This window comes from Dermacentor andersoni, chromosome 4 (genome assembly GCF_023375885.2).
Source record: "Dermacentor andersoni chromosome 4, qqDerAnde1_hic_scaffold, whole genome shotgun sequence".
Classification (NCBI taxonomy): Eukaryota; Metazoa; Arthropoda; class Arachnida; order Ixodida; family Ixodidae; genus Dermacentor; species Dermacentor andersoni.
This window is the reverse complement of record NC_092817.1, coordinates 80,649,588-80,672,516: the sequence shown is the minus strand read 5'-3', so window position 1 is coordinate 80,672,516 and position 22,929 is coordinate 80,649,588. Positions and strand designations below refer to the sequence as shown.

General features: G+C 43.7%; 2 protein-coding genes across 2 annotated transcripts; one reads left to right on the top strand and one right to left on the bottom strand.

Annotated features, from left to right (window-relative positions):
* Positions 1-449: 449 nt before the first annotated feature.
* LOC126536367 (inhibitor of growth protein 2-like) lies at positions 450-4,367 on the bottom strand (the record flags this gene model as incomplete). Its single annotated transcript, XM_050183299.3, has 2 exons — positions 450-1,148; positions 4,118-4,367. Coding segments are annotated over 2 exons (876 nt in total), but the record flags the coding sequence as incomplete, so codon positions are not given.
* Positions 4,368-4,887: 520 nt separating this feature from the next.
* Positions 4,888-22,358, top strand: LOC126536350 (ubinuclein-2-like). Its single transcript, XM_050183281.3, has 5 exons — positions 4,888-5,659; positions 10,520-10,606; positions 10,668-10,778; positions 13,730-14,643; positions 20,723-22,358. The coding sequence occupies exons 1-5, from the start codon at positions 5,489-5,491 to the stop codon at positions 21,630-21,632; spliced, it is 2,193 nt and encodes a 730-aa protein (XP_050039238.1). The 5' UTR covers positions 4,888-5,488; the 3' UTR covers positions 21,633-22,358.
* Positions 22,359-22,929: the final 571 nt, after the last annotated feature.

Sequence of the window (22,929 nt, the reverse complement as noted above, 5' to 3'; positions counted from 1 at the left end):
CGGGGTCGGCCAGTTGCGTGGACGTTACACACGCATGCCAGCCATTCGTAAGACCATCCTGCGAAAGGCTTAGAAGCAGGACACTGGAATGGATGAACACGATCATTCGAATGTGCCACCACTCGCATAACCATACACACCAACGATTAGTCATTGGTGCTCAGCGTAAGGCCAAACATATTCGCTCACAATCTAGTCGCGGCGAGTCAGACTTCCTAGATTTGTCGCACGCCCATCAGCAAGTCCTATCAGTAATAATTCGGCTGTCTAGATTAGTATATAAATGACGAAATAAATGCCCTTGTGATTGTCTGCACTACTTTGTTGTCGTTCCTTTGACCTGAGAGCACATTTGAAACCCCACAGTCCACATTATCTGACACTATCCTTCTTACACAGCCCAAAATTTCATTGCAATTAGCCTTTAAGTAACACCACATACCCAGACAAAAGTAGAGGAACATTTATTAGGTGCCATCAGTATAATGACTTTGTCGCACTGGTGCGGCAGAACTGGGGTGGCTAGCTTCCCTTAGGCTTCATCTGGTTGCTGCGATCGCCTCGACACCGGGGGCAGTACCACCTGCCCTTGGGCTTTGTGGTGAGCATAACGCAGGAGAAGTGGAACCATTCGATGCTGCACTCCTCGTTGTCACAACAGATCATTTCTCCAAAGGAAACCTGTTCACAGAGGCAGTAGGTGGGCTCATCGGGGTCAATGGGCGGTTCGGCCGGCGAAGGCACACCACCGCCACCCCTCTGCTGGTGACCCTGCTGTCCCTGCTGGTGCCCTTGCTGGTGGCCAGCCGAGTTCGAGGCTCCCCGGCGCCGCTTTTTCTTCGGCTGCCGCCGGCCACATGTTGGATGTGGCACGGGGGTCTGCTCGTCGTCATGGCCTCGCTGGCGACGTGACCGCTTGGCCTCCCGCGTCTCGGGTTCGTGGTCAAGATTGCGGTAGTCCTGGTCGAGCTGGCGCACCTTGTTCTCGATTAGGTCCTGGATCTGCTGCAATAGCTGCAACTTGTCATCCCCGAGCTCCTGCGACTTGATGAGCGAATGCTGTATCTGCAGCATCACCTTCTTGCGTCCGACATCCAGGTCGCGCCTGCCCAGCAGGCCTTTCTGCTGCTCCAGCTCTGCCAGCACTTCTGCGTGTCAGGCAGGAAAAAATAAAGCACAAATGAAAGTGTGCATTCAGGCTGTTGAAGGTACAGTAAAACTTTAATATAGAATCTAAAATGTGTTTCACTGATATCGGCATGTAACAAATATACGCTTACAATGAATATCAGATATAATGAATCTGTTTTCATGTTGCAAGGCGATGCACCGCAACCACATTATGATTAATGGTACAGCCATACTGTACATAACGCACCACAGATTTCTTGGAGTGATGATTAACCAAAACTTGTCCTGGTCTAAGCAAGTGTCGATGATGAAGTTCAAGTTAAGCAGCTTCACATACATGCTTAAATATATAGCAAGCATGAATTGGGGCCCATCAGAGATGTCACTGCTCCAGCTATATGAATCGCGCTTCGTAGACTACCTACGATACAGTTTACCAATTATTACAAACATTCGCCCCTCCTGCCTATGTACACTGGAGAGCTTACAAGCTCAAGCACTGAGAACATGCCTTGGTCTGCCGCGCTGCACTTCGACAAAGGGCGGGGTTACTATTGTGGCTTTCTATTGACGATTCGCATTCTATGTCCAGACAGCACTTTCTCGGAATCTCTTTTGCGTCATGAGAGTGTCCTTCCCTCAGGCTTTGCTAAAGCAGAAGCAGCAGCCGTACCAGCGTGGACTTTGTCAAGACCTGTGGTGAATTTATCCATTCCCAAGGCCAGGAGAAAATCATGTATATGCCCTCATGTGGACTTAACAACTTCCTATAACCCATATATCTGAAGAATATGCCATTTCCATACATATATTTACTGATGAGTCGGTGTCAACAATAACTTCAACCATGGCATTCGTAATACTGAATATGAAGACCAGCAAGCACTTCCATTTCGACCGCCAAACTATGTCAACGGCCGCAGAGAGAGTTGCCACTCGGGAGGCAATTTGTTATATATCGATGGAGCTGCATCAGACTTGGACTATATTTTCCGATTCCAAGCCAGCACTTAAGTGATCAATTCTGCACTTTGACGAGGACCTTACTATGTCCTTGCTCAAGAGGTGATCAAATCACATGATGTTGCCCTAACAGCTGGCCATTGCATAAGGTTTCAATGGATTCTGGGACACTGGCTTACATGGAAATAAGCTCACCGATGCAGAGGCAAAGATGGTCCATGTTAATGCCACACCAGTGTCCATCCAATTTTCACGACCAGATACTAATGCCCTAGTGTATAGACTTCTGCGCTATATTACCGCAGCATATTTGGCCTCGCCAAGTCATCATCATCACCGCCTTCATGAACTCGACTCGGAGATGAAAATACGGATGCCACCCACCATGAAAACGTGCAATGTAAGCTTGCTGCACAGATTACGATTAGGTGTGGCCTTCACTTGACACTACCTGCATCTTATCGATCGGGTGGACAGATGCACCTCTTGTGCATGTGCCCGCGATTTGATGCACAGGGAAAATCGCTGACAGACATCTTGTCAAAATTTGTCGTTGCACCATTGACTTTTCATGAAAAGGTTTTATTGGGACCTTTGCCTGAGGCTCGTCATCAACCTGATAGTTTGAAGGCTCTCAAGAAATTTTTGCATGAGAGCAGACTGGACAAGAGACTTTGAAGAGCCTTCGACTGTGCAAGATTTTTACCACCACCTTCATCCTCATAATCAACGTATTCTCTATTCTTTCTTTCTACACCGATTCCCCTTCCCCCAATGCCGAGTAGCAGGTCATAAAATTGATTCAGGCTGACCTCTCAGCTTTTCCCTCATAATAAATAGCTCTTTCACTCTCTGTTTTCAAGTAGGATGTGACTGCGTTATAACAAGGTTTGACTGCACTTCGTCAAGATGAAGTGCTTTGCAGTTTGTCCACTGAGATCTGGAACGAAAAGGTGTGGCCATGTGTGTCAGAAATAGTGGCAGGGATGTTTAAAGCATTCAAAAGTCTTTCACTTTTGCATTTGTTTGACTTTGTCGCACAAGGCAGCTCTGCTGTTAAATGCACGCATTTTGCATGTGCCACAGCGTAGTATGGTCTGTCCTGTTTGCACAAGCAGAAGTGGTACAGATGTTTCCCATTTCTTAGGGGTTTTATTTTATATGAACATGACGGTGCTGATTGCAGTAGTAATGGCAAACGACCAAGCTGCAATAGAGTGCATACTAAAGTGCACACGCAGAAAATAATTTAGTGTGACTGTTACAGAAATGCCTCCTCACTTTCGCAAACGTTATTATAATAAAGCAGCATGAGCAAATAAACAGTTGTACAGTACACGGTGAAAAATGGCTACCTTTCGTGCTTTCGCTAAAGCATAACGATAAATAGGGGCTCGTGTAGACAAGCAACTGTCGCGGTTGTCACGTGGAATGCACAAGTTGTGCAACTGCCTTGAGCGGTAAAAAAAGGCAATGCAATTGAGATTGTTGGGAATAGGCTGAAATGTCTGTTCTCCAAGGAAGTAGCACTGCTTCCAACTCGACACTTAATAAGGACGAGAAGTTAGGTAAAAAAAAAAAAAACTTGGGAGCAAAAAAAGAAAATGCACTAACGGTAGGTCCTGAATGAAAGCAATGAGTTCGTGGCACAGTCACGGTTGCGAAAGACGAATTTTGCCCATAACGTCCCACACATCCTACACATGCACGAACTTTCAGACGATCGAGCACCCGCTAGGAGTGAAGAATTGGTTGGCCAACGGGCTTTCAACAGGTGATAATATGCCTTCACCAACAGCGTACACTATGTGCTACCGTTTCCGTGATAGCGCGATATTGTCATAAACAGGAAAATCCTGCCTTTTTTCGTACGCGGTTGCGCATTCTCTACGCCAAACGTGTGCACATCCTGAGCACGCAACAAAGCAGTCCGCTCACTAAGAACAGCTTAACATTCATGCTTCAATCGCCAGCCAAGTGACGCTAGTCTGCGCCACCACTGTAAATAAAAATGATAACGCACCTTGGTACTTGACGTCCAGCTCCCTAAGCTGGCTGAGATTTCTCTGCACATCATCGGGCAGATTTTCCACGCAGTCCAGGTAATCTTCGATGTAAGCAGCTGAATACAGGGCCTCTACAGCGGCCTGATTCAGTGCTACATCCCACGAGCTGCCTTCCTTGGACGTAATGTTGAATGCTTCGGGGAACCAGCTTGAAGAAACACGCACTGACGTCGAGCCGTCGCTATGATCGAGCTCAGCTGCAATTAGTTACAGCAGGTAATGCCTGATTTTCATTCATGCCTCGGCTTACTGAAAACGCGTATTTCGTATACAAAGAAAAAACGCGATCGGCTACGGTGCTAAAGCGAAAATGTAAAACTGAAAGCGAGTTCTCATGGATGAGCAACCGCACAACAACCGAACTGACTGACCAAACCACGCACGCCACTGTAACCTGGTGAGCTTGGCTTGACTTGTCTCAGCCCAATGTACTTTTTGACAAAATAACGTACAAAAAAAATTAAAAAATCCCGTGAACAAAAAAAATTTTGGCGGTAAATATTGAGCAAGGCGCCAGAGGCCGCGCGATCAAAAACGATGATTTCAGCTTGACGGAAACGCACAAAGCCGTAAAGAGCAAACATAACATTTATTGTTAATAGGTTGTCAGATTATACAACGATACTTACACGGCGCAACAGCATCTGGCTTTGCGTTATAATGATTTAATTGTTTAACACAAACATTCCTTCGTTGGAAACAAATTTTGGCAAAAGAAGTTGTATGAAAACAATAAGCGAATAAAAAAATTCACTGTGTTGAAACTGCTTTCTTAACGATTCGTGTTTGTGGATTTAGCCGATTATGGGTTCGTTACTGTACAAGACACGCCCACTTTACATCACTTTCGACAGGGGCGCCAACGGCGTGTCTGTTACCCAACAAATACAACAAGAGATTTGTGCGGCCCGCGGACCGAAAAACCGCGCAAACACTGTAAACACTCAGCTCAAGTGCTAAGTAGTGTGGGATGAAAGCAACTCCGTAAAGATCGACGAAGGAGCTTCCGAGAACACTGAAGGATTTCGTTACCACAAGCCTGCGCCATGCCCGTCACGTCGTTGACCGAAGCCACGGTGCGTGTGAAAGTGCAGAAAAGTTGCGCGTCATGACCGTCGGTGTGTAGTAGTGAGCGTCCAGCGACAGCATGTCCCATAGCGATTAGTAGTCGCCACCAGCGAGACGGGTGCGTAGGAGAGACTGGATAGGAAACCGGTGATCTAAAATGGCGCTGTGCGATGTTCGCAGCGTGCTTTGATACGGGTGGCGGGAGCTGATCAGTTCCCTGGGGCCGCGCTCGGCGGAGCGATTGATGTGCTGTCGCTGCTATGGCTGAACCGAGGCGCATCAAGCTCGAGACAGCCAACCAAGCACCAGCCAAGCAAAAACGTGCCGAGGTGTGCCCGACAAGGCGGTTTCAGCTCTCGCTACTGTCGAGTGGCCAAGAAACGGACTCGTGCCCGGAATACTCCTACAGTGACCTGTTGAAATCCACACGGGTAAGGTGGACCTTCGTTTGCTCGTGACATCGCAATGTAACTGACGGTGTGGGCATTTCTTTTTCTTCTCCTACTTTTCACCGGAATATTTATGTGAAGCGGGTTTCGCCGTTTCCTTTAGGAAGGGCCCGCCGCAGTGCACCGAAGTGGGAAGGGTATTACCGGCGGACAAAACAATATGTCGCGTGTTGTGGGCGACGAGGACGTTACACGAAGCTGTCGCGGAAATAGAACTGGGTTACGTTTGCCCAATTTCCTCTTTGGTGATTGTCTTTTTGTCTTTAAAAGACTTTCGGTACCACGCTAACGGTTATTGCGGGCGCCTTCATATTGAGCGAATTTGGGCTATGGGCGACATTAGCACATTAAAACGCTTGTCAAGGCTGTGCGCATCGTGGCGTCATGTTGTAGGTCAAAAAAAAGGTGTCCTGCCTGGTGCGGCCCACCTTTTCTTTTTGTTTGCTTTTGTTGGGTTCGGGAGTGCATCTGGAGAAGGTTAAGCCCTGGAGCTGTTACCTTCGCTTGGCATAACGACGCGCGTTACTCAAAATCGAGGCATTGACCAAGGACACTCGCGAGGCGTATGCCTCCAAGGAAAGAAGAAAAAAAAAATATCGCTGTGCACTGTACTCGTGTCAATCACTTGTGACAGTTTGGCTGAATGTGGATTTACGTCTTTTTTAACTACTGTCTCAATTTGCGCTTGCCTGTAGTTGGTAATGAGTAAGGTTACAAGGTCGTATTTTTATTCAGAGGACTTATCACGCTGCGTCTTCTCTTGTTCAGACCAACCATTTAGAATGCGTAGTATTCAGCGTCCGCAGTTGGCGCGGTTGTGTTGCTTATAGGCTAATCATGTGTTTGTGAATAGTTCGCGCGCATTGATAGCAGTTGGAAAAGATCGTGCTTGTGAAGTTCGTGCGTTTGTTTGTGAACGGCGAAAGGTCAACGAAATGGTGTCAGTCTTAAAATAAGCCTTTTCTTTTATTTCTTTTATTATTATTTTTTTATCCGCATCCGTTAATCGGTAGTTTACGTGCTGGTCGATCAGTGTGAGATTTCACCCGGAACTGAACTCTGACGGTCGCGTTTGACATGCTTGTTAATGGAGTATATACAAGAAAAATAAAACCGAATGAGGTGCCGGATTTTTTTTTTCTCAATTTTTTTTTTTTTTACTTTTCTTTTGCTACTTTTGAGTTGCTTGATGTCGTTGATGCTCTCTTACGTGCGATTCGATAGTAATTGTGGACATGTTTGAAGATTCCTTTTTCAACCTTTTTACATTGATATTATCCTTTTTTTGCTCAGCTTTAGTTAAACTACGCTAGAATACTGCATCTGCAGTCAATTCATGCAGTGCTGTTGTCTTTAGCGACTCTCATGGATGGATATGTTCTGGCTTGTGTGAATCATGTTAGCTGATTAAATAATTCGATGATCAGACAGTCGCATTTGGGGTGCTTATTAATCGAGTATATAATGAAAAATAAAACCGAATGAGATGCCGGATTGTTTCGGTCTTTTTTTTTTTCGCTTTTTTGGGGACTTTTCTTTTGCTACTCTCGAGTTGCTTGATGTCGTTGATGCTCTCTCGCGTGCGATTCGATAGCAATTGTGGACATGTTAGAAGATTCCTTTTTCAACCTTTTTACATTGCTATTATCTTTTCTTTTTGCTCAGCTTTAGTTAAACTACGCTAGAATACTGCATCTGCAGTCAATTCATGCAGTGCTCCTGTCTTTAGCGACTCTCATGGGTATGTTCTGGCAAGCGTGGATCATGTTAGCTGATTAAGTAATTCGATGATCATCGCGTTGACCGGCCCCGGCTTCCCTCTCCCTCAATCTTCACACGCATACTTTTTTTTTTCTTGATATGACGGGAGTGTTTGTTTCGCCTTTATATCTTCGCTTCGTATTTTAATTCGCCTCGCATTTTATTAGCCGTACGGCCTGTTCGTGAACCACCAGCTTCTTTTGTACATTTTTAGTGTCGCACATACCTTTATGGCCTGGACGGTTCTCTTCGATCTAGCGAGGGCAGGGGACATGAGCGAAGTTGTCCCGCAGATGTTTTGATTGCCTTATAATCTGTAAGTTTGCGATGTCTAGTTTAGTTATGCACTTTGCTTTAGTTGTCTTGTTCCTACGAATAATTACTTAATACAAGAAATTACTAACTGGTCACCTCGCGTCGCGCCTCAAAAACTGTTATACTACCAGAATCATTACTCGTAAGGGATTCTGATACTACTACTACTACCAATCATTATAGTAACAGTTGCGCTCGCCAACGGATCAATGCTAGCGTACATAGACATGTGAACACAAGTCACATGCGTTGACATCATTCTTTTTCATCCGCCAAAAACTAAGAATAAGCAGTGGGTACCTACGTATAGAAGAATACAAACTTTTGAATACCTGTAGTTCTAAAGACATATTTTTTTAAAGCTTATTTCATGGAGGTCTCATTTTGACACCGCACAGCTGTCACATGAAAGTTGAACCCTTGTGACTTAGCCAAGATATGTGAACACATCTAGCTAATTCACTTATGACATCCGTACAGCTTTTCCTTTGCGCATCGTCGCGGTGCACTTTTCAGAGGGCGTTTTATTTTATTTTTTGCATCACCGTATGTTAGCCTTAGTAATAAGCAAACCAGATCATAAAGAATGGGAAATAAAATATAGTTATGATCTAATTTTGTATTGTCTCTAGTTGTCTCGCACGTAAGCATGATCTCTGATTATATTTTCCCCTCTCTTCTGTTGTGTCACGATTCATGTGATCACCGCTTTCCCCCCTCAATATTTGATGCGTATTTATTATTGCTTTCCCAACTTTAGGGGGCTACCTGACCAATTCGTGCCTCTCTACAACTTTCTTTTAGTGTGTGCTACATTTGGTGTTTGGAAGATAGACTGGTGGCCGCATAACACCACGTGACCTGTACGAGCCGGGGTTCGCTGTTAAGAGGAAGCTTTAGCTCGCGCCCAACTCCGATGCGGCCTATCCAAATACATGTAAAACGCAAAAACGTTTTTCTGAGATGACCCCTGGACCGATTTTAATCAAATTTGATACATTTGAGAGAGAAAGTAAAATTCTAGTGACTGATGGAAGCGGAATTTCGATTTATGTCCTGAATTTTCCTAAAAGGATTTTCAAATATTCGACCGTTTGAAAAAAATAGAAGCACGAAGTTTACCAATTCATAGCTTTGCATCAAGAACAGATATCGCGGTTCTGTAAACGGGATCCGTTAGATCATTCAAAGCGGACAAATTCGTTATGGCATTTTACATTTTACATGAGTTTGTTACGTCGGTTACAAGGGTTCTGCAAAAGCTGTATTTCCATATTACTAAATTTCTTTAATTTTCATGTGTAACATATCAATTTTGTCCGCTTTAGATGTACTATTAGATGCAATTCACAGAATTGTATTATCATTTTTCGTTGTTGAGTTAGAGTTATAAACTTGATAGTTTCGTTTTTCGAAAATTTTTGCTTTTTGCCAATTTTTAATAAAAAATGGACGACCTAACTCAAAAATTCAGAACCAACAGTCACTAGATTTTATGTTTTTCCTTTTAAATGCAACAAACCTAGTCAAATTTGGTGCAGTGGTTGCCGAGAAAAACGAATTCTTCTTTTACATGTATTTAGATAGCAGCACCCGAGCTAAAGCTTCCTCGTAACCCAGCCTTTTGCGGCTGCGCCCCCGGACTATTAAAAACTTGCGCATCTATTTTCACTCGTTGGGGCCATGGCGCTTCGCGCCTGAGAATTCAACATGAGAAATTCTGGGCAGAAATTTTCGCGGCTGCCCCGAAAGCAATAGGAACACTTAATCAGTGTTGAAACAGCAAGAACGTCAGAACCTTACTGACTCCAATTTCGCTGCATTTCTCCTGTTGAAGGGCACCCCACCCCCATCCTTACCCCTCTGGAACTTTGCCTATTTCATCACAGGAAGAAGGTCGCTAGCTTTAAAGGGAAACTTAGTGTTCCAGTTCATATAGACGTACGATGTACAGTCGACGTCGAAAGTTTTTGGACCGCGGGATCTGAGAAGTTCAATATTTCCGCACCCTGGGCACACATCCTGGTATTCGGATTTCCAGCGTCTACTAGTATATACGAACAACATAGTGTCGTACGGTTTTACTGGCAATGTTCACAAACTGCATGGAAATTCAGCTTTTTCTCAGATTCCGCGGCCCCCAAACTTTTGATCCCGACTGTACAATCAGTACTAAATAGCGCTACTAATTACCAGGGCGCTGTTGCATGCAGTGGTATTGTATTTAGACTACACTACACTTCATGGTTCTTATAGTGCTTGAAGCATTTTTTCTTAGGGCAAATGTACGAGTGAAAAAAAAATTTTTTTTTTTTCTGTAATATGGATGTTTATGCCCATTTCATGCCCAGATAGTTGTACCCGAGCATGTACATACCTCTTGGTAGAACTGGAGAAAATTCCATGGCCACCATAGCAGTTCCCTTATGTTTTCTTTCTTTTTGGTCACAAGTTGAGCATGTGGCAACAGCTGCCACACTCCGATGGTTGTGGACTGCTAAAGCACTCATGTACCATTCTTCAGGTGGACATTAAAGAACCTAGGGTTCTCATATGTGTTACTTTTGCATTCCTGACTAGGTGCTGTATATGCAGTGGTGATTAACTGGAGGCACACAGTGTTCATTCTGAGAAGCAATTCTTACTTTAGAAGTTGTTGCACTGATTGATGAAGTATCATTCATTTCTCCAAATGCTTTGCTAGGTCATATATGTATGGAGCAGGCTTTGTTGCAGGCATTCACAGATTCTTGCACACTTTTCCAGCCTCCCGATGTGGACAAAGATGACCCCTTTGGAGACAATGATGATGACAACGTGCGGGAGATTGCACGGAAGTTTGAGGAAAAATATGTGAGTTGTAGCTAAGCTTTGTACCATGTGCAAGGAATGAGCAGCTCCTGCTCTTCCGCAGGGATCAAAACACGGGAAGAAGAGGCGCAAGGGTAGGATTGCCTGGGAGGACTACGTTGACCGAGGAATGGGCTACGATGAGACGGACCCTTTTATTGATAACGGAGAAGCGGTGAGTAAACTGTGAGGGAAAATAAAATGCAAGTCATACGCAGGAGGGATATCGTGGTTTTATCATGTCAGTAGTGTGAGTCATCTACCACGGCTTTCATGTTTGCTTGTTCCATGCACAGAGTTCTTAAATAAGCAAGCACCAGAAAGCAGCGTAAATGCAAGTCTTATGTGTACTGTTATGAAAGAAAAGTTTGAAATGTATCCTTGGTGAAAGATGTAGGGCTGGCTATACTGTGCTTTGTGGTGCATTGCTTTCTGTGTGTGGAAATATTTTGACCATGAGCAAAGCAGACATCTGCGCAGTGAAGTGCGTTTTGTTCTGGAGTTGCACATGTGGCATATAGTGTATCCTGCAGCTATAAAAATATGTACATCTACAAAATGGTATGTGTACATCTGCAACATGGTCCATTACACATGCATCGTACCAGGGTTCATACACCTCCCTGAAGTTCTGTTTCTGAGATAACCCCTCAACCGATTTTAATGAAATTCGTTGCATTTGAGAGAGAAAGTTAAATTCTAGTGACTGTTGGAATTTAATTGAATTTGAGGAAAAAAAATTCAAGGGCCCGTGAAGCTCCTTGAAAATAAATGTGCTCCTTGAATTCCATGAAAATTGGGCCTGGGAGCGACTTAACATTTGGAGTATTGGAAAATTTCAAATGAGAAGTGTCTATTTAGAAGAGAAGTGCCTGGAAATCAGGACTGTGTATTGGGAAATGAATCTAGATATTTTCAGTGTCCTTAAGAGGAAGCTTTAGATCGGGTGCTCCTATCTAAATACATGTAAAAGTAGAATTCGTTTTTCTCGGCAACCACCACACCAAATTTGACGAGGTTTGTTGCACTTAAAAGAAAAACTTAAAATCTAGGGACTGTTGGTTTCGAATTTTTTATTTATGTTGCCAATTTTTGACTAAAATTAGACAAAAATTGAGGAAAAATGATATCGCAATTCTGTGAATTCCATCTGATACTACATCTAAAGCGGTCAAAATTGATATGTTACAAATGAATCTAAAAAATTGAGTAATATGGAAATACAGCTTTTGCAAAACCCTTGTACACAACGTAACAAATTCACGTAAGATATTAATTGCCATATCAATTCTTTAGAACTCTTTTAACATAATTAATGCCCTAAATTGAAGTTCCGCTTCCAACAGTCACTAGAATTTTACTTTCTCTCTCAAATGCAACAAATTTCATTAAAATCGGTCCAGGGGTTATCTCAGAAAAGCATTTTTGCATTTTACATGTATTTGAATAGGTCATATTGGAGTTGGGCCCGAGCTAAAGCTTCCTCATAAGTGATGCAATCTAGCATCTCCGCAGCCACTAACAAGAGGCTTGTTAAAATTGCCATTGCCTTCATGGAGCCAGGGGAAGCCAGATCAAGCGACCAGGCTGTATCCCCATTTTTGTTGTTTTGCTAGTTGGTTCACATTGCAACCATTGTGGCTCCATTTTCAAGTTTAGAGCTCTAGAAATACTGGCTCATTCTAGGCATGCTGACGAAAGTCACCTTTGAATAGCCACCTCAAAAGCTTCAAAGCCTGTGTCCTACTCGGCAGCTAGTTAGCTGCAAGAAATTTACGGCTAAAAGATTGAGATTTCAATATCAGGTGCAAATCTCCTTCCCCCCGATAGCAGCAGAAAGAAAAAGGCAACTGCAGCTGTTGGGCTGCTTCTTTTGTTGTGTTGCACTAGTTGCACATATCTGCATAGTCTCATTGTGTCCTTGACTCACACTATTCAACAATTAGTGGCATAGAATCCAGTGGAAGGAATCGATACATCATACCGGCACACGTCACTTGCAGTGATAGCCTTAGTTATACTTATTGTTGTCTTATGTTAATTCTTGTAGTGTTCAGCAACGTCATTTCTCTGCTTAATTTTGCCAACTTCATTGAATGTTAATTTGCATCTGTTCTGTGTTTGTTTCAAATTTATTTTCAGCATTATCGAGAACATTTGTTCATAATATACATTTGTTCACAACATCCATTTGTCCATATTGCACATATCATTCATAGAGCTAGGCTTTGCGCTCGTGCTGCTGTACAGAACATTGCAGATCTACAGTATCATGATTTGTCTGTCTGTAGGTGCAGTTATTTTTTCCTTTTCCATAATTTTGGCTGCCTGGTAACTAGGAGCAACTGTACCTTGCTCTAACAGCTGCTGTGCAGGGGACATCTGTTTTCAGTGAAGCATTTAGAAGCAATAGCTAGTGGGTGTAGTTGAGTTTCCAAAAATATTGCCTTCCTAATTTTCAAATATATATACTTCTTAAACAACATTTTAGTGATGTATGCCCGGCCTATAAGCTTGGTTTATGTTTGAATCTGAAGCTGAATTTAAGCATTTATATCAACAGACAATTTCTCATATTTATTGCTAAACACCAAGAACTAGGGTCCTTTTCAAGTAGTAATGAGACTGTACATAGATTAGTTTTTATTTGTAGTTACTGCGCTTACTTATAGTTTAGGGGCCGTAGTAGTAATTTGTCAGCAAAAAAGTTGGGTGCCTTTCTGTTAATGACAGTTTAGTCGGTTGTGCAAACACAAGTGGTAAAATGCATTTGAATTAGATTAAGATGATTAATAATTCAGGCTTGCTTTCAATGTGCCAGATTAGTGGAAAAAGTCTCACATGTATTGTTCAAGATTGTGCTTAGCTTTTCCTTCCTTTCTTCACCCATCTTGTAATACCTTAATTGTTGTACTAAGCAGCCACAGTAACAAACTGATTGAAACAATGTGCAATGCTGCATCTAGCTCATTGCGGGCTTCTACCTGATTTTGTATTCGAAACGTGCTACTTATGAACATGACCATATATGCCACCTGAATTAGCCTTACTGCAAGAATATGTCTGTCTGGTGTTATGTGTAGCACTTGATCACAAAGGTCTATCTTATTTTTGTCCTTTGAACAGTATGACGAGCTGGTGCCATCAACGTTGACAACAAAGCACGGTGGCTTCTACATCAACACAGGAGAACTGGAGTTCCGGACGCCCTCTGGCTCCGATTCTGAAGACTTTCAGGGGGAGACCAGGCCACGGCAGGTCAAGAGGGGCCCTAGAGAGGGAGGTGCCCGGCGGGGACCCAAGCCTCGTGGTCCACGGCCAAAGCACCTTCGCGATTCACTCGCTACTGCAAACAGCGGCATCGCCGAGGCTATAGAATCCGTGGTTCGCGGGGGCGGTGCTGCCGTGGTCGTTGAAGAGGTAGTGAGTGGTGGTGGTAGCAGCAGCAGCAGCGGCGGCGCAAGCACCGGGGACGACCCTGTTGGACCCATCTCGTCTGACGTCCAGTGTCCGCGCCTTCCAGACAACCTCCCTGTCGAACTGGAAAATGAGGTGCGCCGTCTGAAACGTGCTGCAGCCTTGCGCTCGACCGAGGGCAAGTGCAAGTTCTTCCGGGGCCATGTGAATCAGCTGCTACTGAGCGTGGAACTGAGGGCGCGTGAGCTGGGGCCCGGGCAACGTCAGCTGGTGTATGCGCACCTTGCCAACTTCCTGCCTTGCACCAAGGAGACGCTGCTGAAGCGAGCCAAGAAGCTACGCCTCGACCAAGAGGACGGGAGGCTGGGTGAGCCGCTGCGGAGACTGAAAGAGGCCCTGGATGCTGGGGAGGGCCTTGGCGACGGCCGTCTCCGTGAGGCTTTGTGTGAGGTTGTGCGAATAAAACTGCGCTGCTACGAGCTTTCCAAGATACGCACTCAGTCAGCGGAAGAGTACCTACGCCGTTTTCTGGACACGGAAGTGTGCCCACTGTGGCCTGCGAACAGTCCTGTGACTGCCAAGACCCTCTTCCGTGAGAGCCGGCAGGTCCATGGCCATCTCACGTGAGTGCTTTTTGAAAAGGCTGGAAGGGGTCGGTCTGATGATGAGCTGAGAGTTGCATGCACTTGCTTCTTATTGCTTTTACTGCATTTTTATTTGGTGTTTATACTTTACTGCTGTGTTTGAAATAAAATGTTTCGGTCAGCCTGCTGCAACTAGTTCTGGTTTGTACAAAATAAAATCTTTTGGGAAGTCTGCAGCAGCTAACACTTCTTTTTTAATTCCTGCTGCATTTGAAATCTCCGCCCACTTTATAGTTATATTGAAATCCGCAAACACATTGTGAAAGAAAAATTACCACAATCTTCACACCTGCACATTTTTATTTACCTTGCAACAAAAGTTCAGTGCATTTGGCATTGCTTGATGTCGTACTAGAAATTCTTTCATACATGGTGCTGCTGTCAAGTTAGGACAGCTGCTTAATTTTTTGCTTTTAGAAAATGAACAAAAGCATTTTGGGAGCCAAAAAAGAAGAAAAATGAAGCTGCAAAATTTCCTAGCTACAGCTGCGAGATTCAAATTGTTCTCCGAACAGCTGTGGGTTCTGTTCATTCTGCCAGCTTGCCTTGGCTTTCTTTGAAGCTATCATTAAGGTTCAAATTTGTCTTCATGTAAGACGAATAGTATTAGAAGTCATGTAAATGCATGATTATTTTATTATAACAAAAAAAGCAATGGCTTATGAAATGCAATGTCAATCAAGTACTTAGTGCCGCACTTAATTAGGAGAGAATGTGAATTGATGCAGTAAAAGAGCCTGTCTCAATATACAGTGTTCTACTGCTTAGTCAAGTTAAAGATTTGTTGCACCATGGGCATATTCTTAAAATAAATTCTTAAAAGAATTTTGCAAATTTGGGCTTGTTCTATGATATTATGAATGCTGCGTGAAGTTCCACGAGAAATGAATTCTGTTCGCAAAAATTAATAAAGCTCTTAAAAGATGGGGGCAGCATAAGATTACAAAAAAAAAAAAAATGATAATGCACGCAAAACCACCCTGCACCACCCTCTTGTGTCAGAGTACGGTGCTTTCACCGAGCAAGTATATTCTGAAAAGTTGCTTAAGTTAGCACAATCAGCAACAGCTAAGTCGAAAAAGTCACTGTGATCTTAGAAACATGTTGTTTGTCATTATCTCCTGTTGCACATTAGGTGCTGCTTGTGTGCTGGCATCTAATGGTGTGCTATCCCCCCCTCCCCATGTCGTGTTTGCGAGATCTGTACACATTTTTAGGCTCACAGGTTAGCAGATATGTGATTAAACCGCCATGCTGTTGGAGGTGATCCAGTGAAAGCTTTTTTGCTGTGACAGCAGTTAGCTATAAGCTAGTAAATGTCTGCCCAATGCAACCTCTATACAGGTTCACACCAGTGAAGTGCGTCAAGCCAGCCTTCTGATTGTTCAAAATGTGCACGAGGGTTTAAAAAAGCATCAGTTAGGAGCAATCTGCTTATGGTTTGGTTTATGCCATGTTTCGTTTTCATAAATTTGGCAGGAATTGAAGAACGAAAGGCATTAAGATGGTGCTACCTTGTGTGCAGTTTGAAAAAGCTGTAAAAAGTCAATAAGAGGACAAAAGATTGGAGGAAATTGCTATAAACAGAGGAAAGTTTCAGCAAGGTTTAAGCATTACATAGCATGAGTAGGACTAACTTCTGTCACTGTAAGTGGACTGGCGGTAGCATAAATTAGTCTCTGGGTTCTTTCTTTTGAATATTAGTGATGGGGCTTTTTAATTGTTGAATGCACATGCACTCTTGAGCATTGTAGTGCTAAGTGAAATGGCAGCTACTGATGCAATATTGCTAAAATAAAAATAAGTTGTTTTGGAAGATTCTTTCACCTATAACATTTCATGGCAACCATCAGCAGGAGCCTTTCCTGTATGTACATATCAAGATTCACAATATTTGCATGATCATTCTTCTGAAAAATAAAAGAAAGAAGCTGTACAAATATTTCCTGATAAGACACCTTTTGCTGCTCTTAAAATTAGCATGTATGCGTATTTGGTAATATGCGTTTTCATATGGAAGTTAACCCATTACACATGAAGCAGGACCACCAAGCTTGCATTAGCTTGCCTCTAACAGCATTGGATTGGATTAGTTTTGCAGAAAACTATGTTCGGGATATGCTTTGCAGTATGAGTGGAAATGGTAAAAAGAAGTAAATTGATGTAATTTACAGCAGTAACATTTGCTGCCTTCGCAGAACAATATATTTGTATGCTGTCTATAACGTGTTGTGCTTTCTGCTTCAGAGTCAATGCTACAGCAATTTCCAAGCCGATTTTTTTTTCTTTTTAATTTCTAAATATGAAGCTTTCTAGATTTAGTGCAACATGATGAGGTTGTATATACAGTGTACTTTTGTGCTTAGAGAATATTGCATTAAACTCCATGTCTAAAACATGAAGAGCAAACATCCTCTTTGCAATTTACTATACGTGTTGAAGCATGGCATGTTTATATATGTTTGGGCAGTTGCTTTTCATAGAACCCATCCCTCCTCATCCTGGTCATGGTTGCTTGCATTATTGGAACTTGACTCATGGGCATCAAAAGTATATTTGCCTATGCAGCAGCTTGCTGCATAATCATGTTGCCACTGCTACGAGGTTAACCTTGGCTTCACTGCATCCCTCGCAGCATCTTAGCTCCTGTGCTGTCAGATGTTGCTAATTGATGGAATGATATGGCAGAGTCATGTGGTTTATAGTGTTTGAAGTAATTAAGATGCACTTCTGATACTTGGCTCGAGATAATGGGTGTGACTGTTCTCGCAGCCTGGCAGATATGTGTCAGAGACCACTTGTTAGTCCTGAAAACTGGAGCAACCAACTTCATAGCATTGCTGTACCATTAAGCGGCTCATGACAAACACTAATATGTGAACAGAGAGAAAGGACTTGAAGAGTGTTTGGTTTCGGGATAGTTGCACAGGGTATATAAAATGAAAGCAGCACAGAGAACGAGAAAAGAAAATGATACAGATTGGTGGGCCGAATAAAGCTTCCTGCAATGCTATTGTAAACCCTCACGAAGCTTTTTTTTTTGTTCCATGGTGACCTTATCTCGCCATAACAAGAATGATCTTTTGCCCGGTGTGAACACTCAGCATCAATTCTTACCTCCCCTATTTTCTGTATCTAGCTGATTTGTATAGGCACAGCTGCAGCACAAGCTCATTTCCATGGCCAGCACTATTGGGCAGCTCACATGCTTGGCTGTATTAATGAGTGTGCTGCACCAATCACTGCTCCCCCCCTCCGTTGTATGCTTAAAGGACAGCAGACACAAAGACGTGGTGAGAAACTGTTACTAGCACTGCATTTCTTGGGCCATCCTTTTTATTTGAAAACTAGTATTGTGCCTCTGTGCAAGGAAGAAAAAGAATTTAGCATGGTGCCTGCAACTGTCATGCCAGATCAGAGGTGACAAGCCATCACTGTGCATGGCATGCTTGCCTTGTGTTACTCTACAGAGTTCCATCCAGTGTACGAGACAGGCAGCTCCAAGTTGCCAGTGTGAAGAGCTGCCTGGCTTTCACTATTGCATGTGAATTGCATAACACATGAGCTGATAACGCATTGGGGTGTCCCTTGACTGCACCTTCATTATTACCTGTTCTTCAATGAACTTCTCCCGTTTCAGTAGTGGTTCTTGGGCTTCTAATATACCTGGTGTTTGTTTTTTAGACTATACAAAATTTTAGAAATTGCCTGTGGACAATAGCACAATTCTAATCCTTGAATAGGATTACTTTAAGAGGTGGACATTACTTCCACAAGAAATCAAAATACATAATTGACTTGGTAATTAAGTTTTCAGCTAATTAGTTTACAGCATATAGTGTTGCAAATAATTATGGCCGGTGAGTTTGCACCACAAGTTTGACAGCACATATCTTGAAACTGGTGCCATCTTCAGAATTCATTTCAAGGGTACATGTCTTGAAAGCTCACCCTCTATAATCAGTAAATTGCAATATGTGCCAGAAAATAACTAGCAAAACATAATTAGTGAAAATATGCTAGTTAGTTGATTACACACTTGATTTCTCGTGGCAGTAATGTTCATCTCTTCGAGTACTGTGGTTCAAAAATTAGAATTGTGCTATCTGCTACCGGCAATTTTCAAAATGTTCTGTGTAGTCTAAAAAACATGGTATATAGGCAGTTAATTACATTAAACTCAGATATTGATAATTGAATTAGAATAGGCATTCAATATGGGGCCAGTTAGTGTTGCCTTCTTCAGAAAAATTGTGGTGCAAAGACATCGCAAACATGACATGGTGCTTTGTTTGGCACCACTAGTTTTCACATTCACTTAGCTTCAAGTTGCAGCTTTGTCCTGTACATATATGCTGTGTTCTGTTTACAATTTTTCCTATGCCAGGATTTGTCCTCAAACAAAAAAAATGCCGACTTTTCATGCCAGGAGTGTAATGCTTGCGTCCAGCTCCTATAGATTGCAAGGACAGACTATGATCATTCTTCAAGCCTCCCCACTGCTGGTGCCTCTCCCAAGGTGTATTCTCATACTGTGCAGCCTGTTCGTACTGTGCAGCCTTAGGTCAAGCATAGCGCTGCATTTCTAGTCCAGTTATGACTGTATTGCAACTTTGAAAGCTTTCTGTGTCAGGCTTTTCTGGAGCTTTCATGGCTGCACTGAGCTGGTATATTCTGAAGAACAGATAGCAAAGCTGAAAATGGAATTGGAAAATGGTGGGATGTCTCAGTACTTTGCAAGGTGCTGGGGTGCTGTGCTGCTTAGAACTAATAAAATCTAGTAATGCATGCAAACAGGTAGGCATGCATAATCTAATAAGTGGCCATATAATGTTGAAGAGATTTGAGAGATCGGAAGGTAGGAGCGTGCTGTATCAGTGGGCCTAGAGGGTGTCAGCATGTCAGAAGTATCAAGCAAATATTGTATACCATAGCAAAAAGGAAAAAAAAAGCTGACACGTAGCTTGCGCAAATATAGCTGCATAACATGTTTAGGTCTTTATAAAAGCGGCCCAGCACAATTGTCAGCCTAGGGCAAAGCTCTAAAAACAGCTTTGCTTTCAGTATTCACTCATCATTGTATTCAGTCATCACTGCTTCTTTCTGTTGAGGTCTGTTGTGGCTTCACGGAAGCTTCGAGCCTTCAATTACATTCAGTTTTTGTAAACAAGAGCTCTATGATGTCACTAGTAGGCAGTTGCATAGGCGTTGGCAATATTTTTGTTGAAACAACTGCATTTGGTAACCACAATAATCTGCAGCTTAGGCAGCTTCTTTTTGTTGGTGCAATCAGAAGCTTAAAATGTTTAGGAATATGGCATGCATTTGGCAGGACTGGCTTGCAGTCTGATGTTGATAGTGCTAGGAAAAAGTGGTGGGCAGTGGGGCAAGCAATGCATCTCATGTCAAGGCTGTGCAAGCATGTGTCCTGTTCTGCTCTTTGGAATATATGACCGTGCACACACATTCATTGAGGTCCCCAGTCCACAGTTTACATGGCATTAGCTTTAGTGAGACTGTGTTGCCCCTGAACAATGTTCCAGGTTTTCACATTAGGCATGTCGCAGATTACTTTGTGCTAAAAAAAATGCTGCTGTTCAAGGACATCTATATTTTATATGTTAGGATGTTGTGGCATGTGGCAGTTTAGGGGTTGGGGGGAGCATCAGTATGAGTTTGCATTCACCTCTTGTCGGCCAGCATGCGTAACCGATATCCAAACTCTAGCTTAACCTTGTAGAGCATGTTGGGTGCCATCGCCTGTGCTGCACTAAGGTCCCTCTGGAGGTGCCAAAATATTGGGTGGCTCTGCATGTGCATTATTTCCTTTTATGTTCTCGAAAGAAAATATTACAAGGTATTGGAGGAGACTGGTGCAGTTTTTGAAGGAAGTTACCACGAAAAACCTGCATTGGAGGCCTCTAGTTGACAAATGCAGCCTGCAAGGCCATTGTGATTGATTCATATGTGGCAGTAATGGAGCACCATTGCGAATGTGTATGCAAGAGCATGTGTGTAATTCAGGCATTGTCCTTTTTTTCTTCCTTTTGTATCCCAGGTTAAAACCTCGTAAGCCATCACTTCTTCCTGGCTCAGCTCTCCGCAAGATGTCTAGCCACATTGACACTGGCAGAGAAAGCCCCAGTACACCACCTACGCCACTGACCATTTCCTCATCACCGTCGGCATCAGCTGCTCCCACATCCCTTGCATCACCACACACGCCTGTCTCTACACCAGTCTCTACCACGCCTGCCCCACCACCTCCATCCTCTACACCCACACCTACACCACCAGTAGTGTCGTCTCCAGCACCCACAGCTACCTCTGTCCCTACTTCAGTCATCCTGCAGTCACCGGGAAGGCCTCCATCAGCAGAGGCACGCCCACCTCACAGCAGTCCCTCGAAGCCCTTTCTGGCTTCGCAGATGCTTGACCGTATAATTACTGCCAGCCTGGGCAACTTCCCCAGTTCAGGAGGTGAAGCGAGCGTTCCAGCGACCAGCTCTCGCCACGTGGACACCAGTGGTTCCAAGCTTGACGCAGGAAGCTGCCAGCCCAAGGTCCAGCATCCACACCTCCCCCGTACAGTAACATCGAGCACGTCCCTGCGGCTGACTCCTCCGTATGGCTTCATGGAGGCCTTCAGGCGTACCTTGGAGCAAGGGGAGCCACCAAGCAATACAGGAGGCCCCCCTTACTACAAGCCAGACAACCTGGAAGGCATGAAGGGCTTCCCTTACCCCGTAGGCTACTTGCCCAGGACATCAGCGGCAACCCTGCCCTCAGAGCGGCCACGCCCACACCTTAGTGTTGCCCAGCAGCCACAGCCACAGCACTGGCGCCAGCGGCCATCCTACCCGTCCCCCTCAGCCAGCTACCCGCCACCTCCGCGACCTTACCCTTTTCCGTCCCAAAGCCACCACGGGTCCAAGGGTGCCAGTCAGGGCCAAGGTCATGTTTCATGAGAAGCTGCTCGAGCAAGCAGCATGTGCATGGCATCAATTACAGAGAACAAGCTTCACAATGTCGCGGGCAGCATCTAGCACCTCAAGAGAAGCCTCCTGTGTCCAAACTCTGCTGGGAGGTTTTGCAAACTGTGATGGGATCTTCCAGCATGCCTTTGCAGTTCCTTAGAAACTCTGTAAATGTATTGTGCAAGAAACAACGCCTTCTGTGCACCATAGTTACTGTTTCTGCGTGTGGGACACATCTAGGTCCCTTAGGCCTGCCACATACAGGCCTGTAGACTGTTGCGGAGTCATTACAAGAATTTTTAGAGTTTTCTCGCATTGTGGAAAGCAACAGACCGTGTAGAGTTTCTTCAAAAATAGGTTCAAAGATTCCACAGCAAATCATGCCTGCTTCATTGCTTACGATATTTAAACTACTGTGCAGAGTAACAATGCAGGAAAGGAAGGAGGGGGGGCACATGTGTTACGTGCCATGTCTAGTGTCTTGTTAAGCACCTGAAAAGGTCCGCTTAGTGTTTTTGTATTTGAATGCAGCCAGTTTTTTCCATTATTGTGCAGAAGCTAAAAAGAGCATGATGAATTGTATAGAACTATGTAAACATTTATGCACTTTAATAGCACCTCATCTGTTGTGAAATGTTGCAAGATTTGTTTTATATAAGTATACAGTGTAAAATAAATATGACAGAATGTGAATGCAACTTTGAAAATGAAAGACAACCCCTGTGTGACTTGTATCCTTTGTTCGATATCTGACGGTGATTGACAGCTGCTGGAGAAAGGTCGCACACACAGTTTTGTACACATTCTGTTAAAAACAGATGTATACATGTCGCTGTATTTTGTTATTCGTTTATACAGGAATGGTACAGAAGCGAGTAGGGAGCTTTGCCACTAGGCACCCGTAGTCTGCTGCTTTCATTTGGGGTAGTCTGCAAGAATTATCAACTCGTGAGCTCTACAAAATCATTGCTGAAGCTTTGTGTGTGTGCATGGAATAAAGACGATAAAGAATAAGTTGTAGCAGTTAGGCAGAGAACACCTGCATAACGTGGATTAGGACTGACCTCCAAAAATGCATCATTTGCATAATTTTTCTTCTAGCATTCTGGTAAGTTTGTTGCTCTGGCCTGTGAAATGTGCCATCTTGCAAAAAAATGTGGGGGGGGGGGGGGGGGGGGCCGAGTGCATCCTTTGGGGAGAATTATTAACACTGTTACAATTAGTATTCAAGTGGTAGTGCATGTGCAATTTGGTGATGGGAAACGGCGCGCTCATGGCAACACTTAGT

Bases quoted from the DNA above. Each gene is read 5' to 3' on its own strand.
- LOC126536350 (XM_050183281.3), top strand. From the start codon at position 5,489: ATGGCTGAACCGAGGCGCATCAAGCTCGAGACAGCCAACCAAGCACCA. The intron at 10,779-13,729 runs GTGAGTAAACTG...TCCTTTGAACAG, and splicing joins TTATTGATAACGGAGAAGCG to TATGACGAGCTGGTGCCATC. The intron at 14,644-20,722 runs GTGAGTGCTTTT...TTTGTATCCCAG, and splicing joins CAGGTCCATGGCCATCTCAC to GTTAAAACCTCGTAAGCCAT.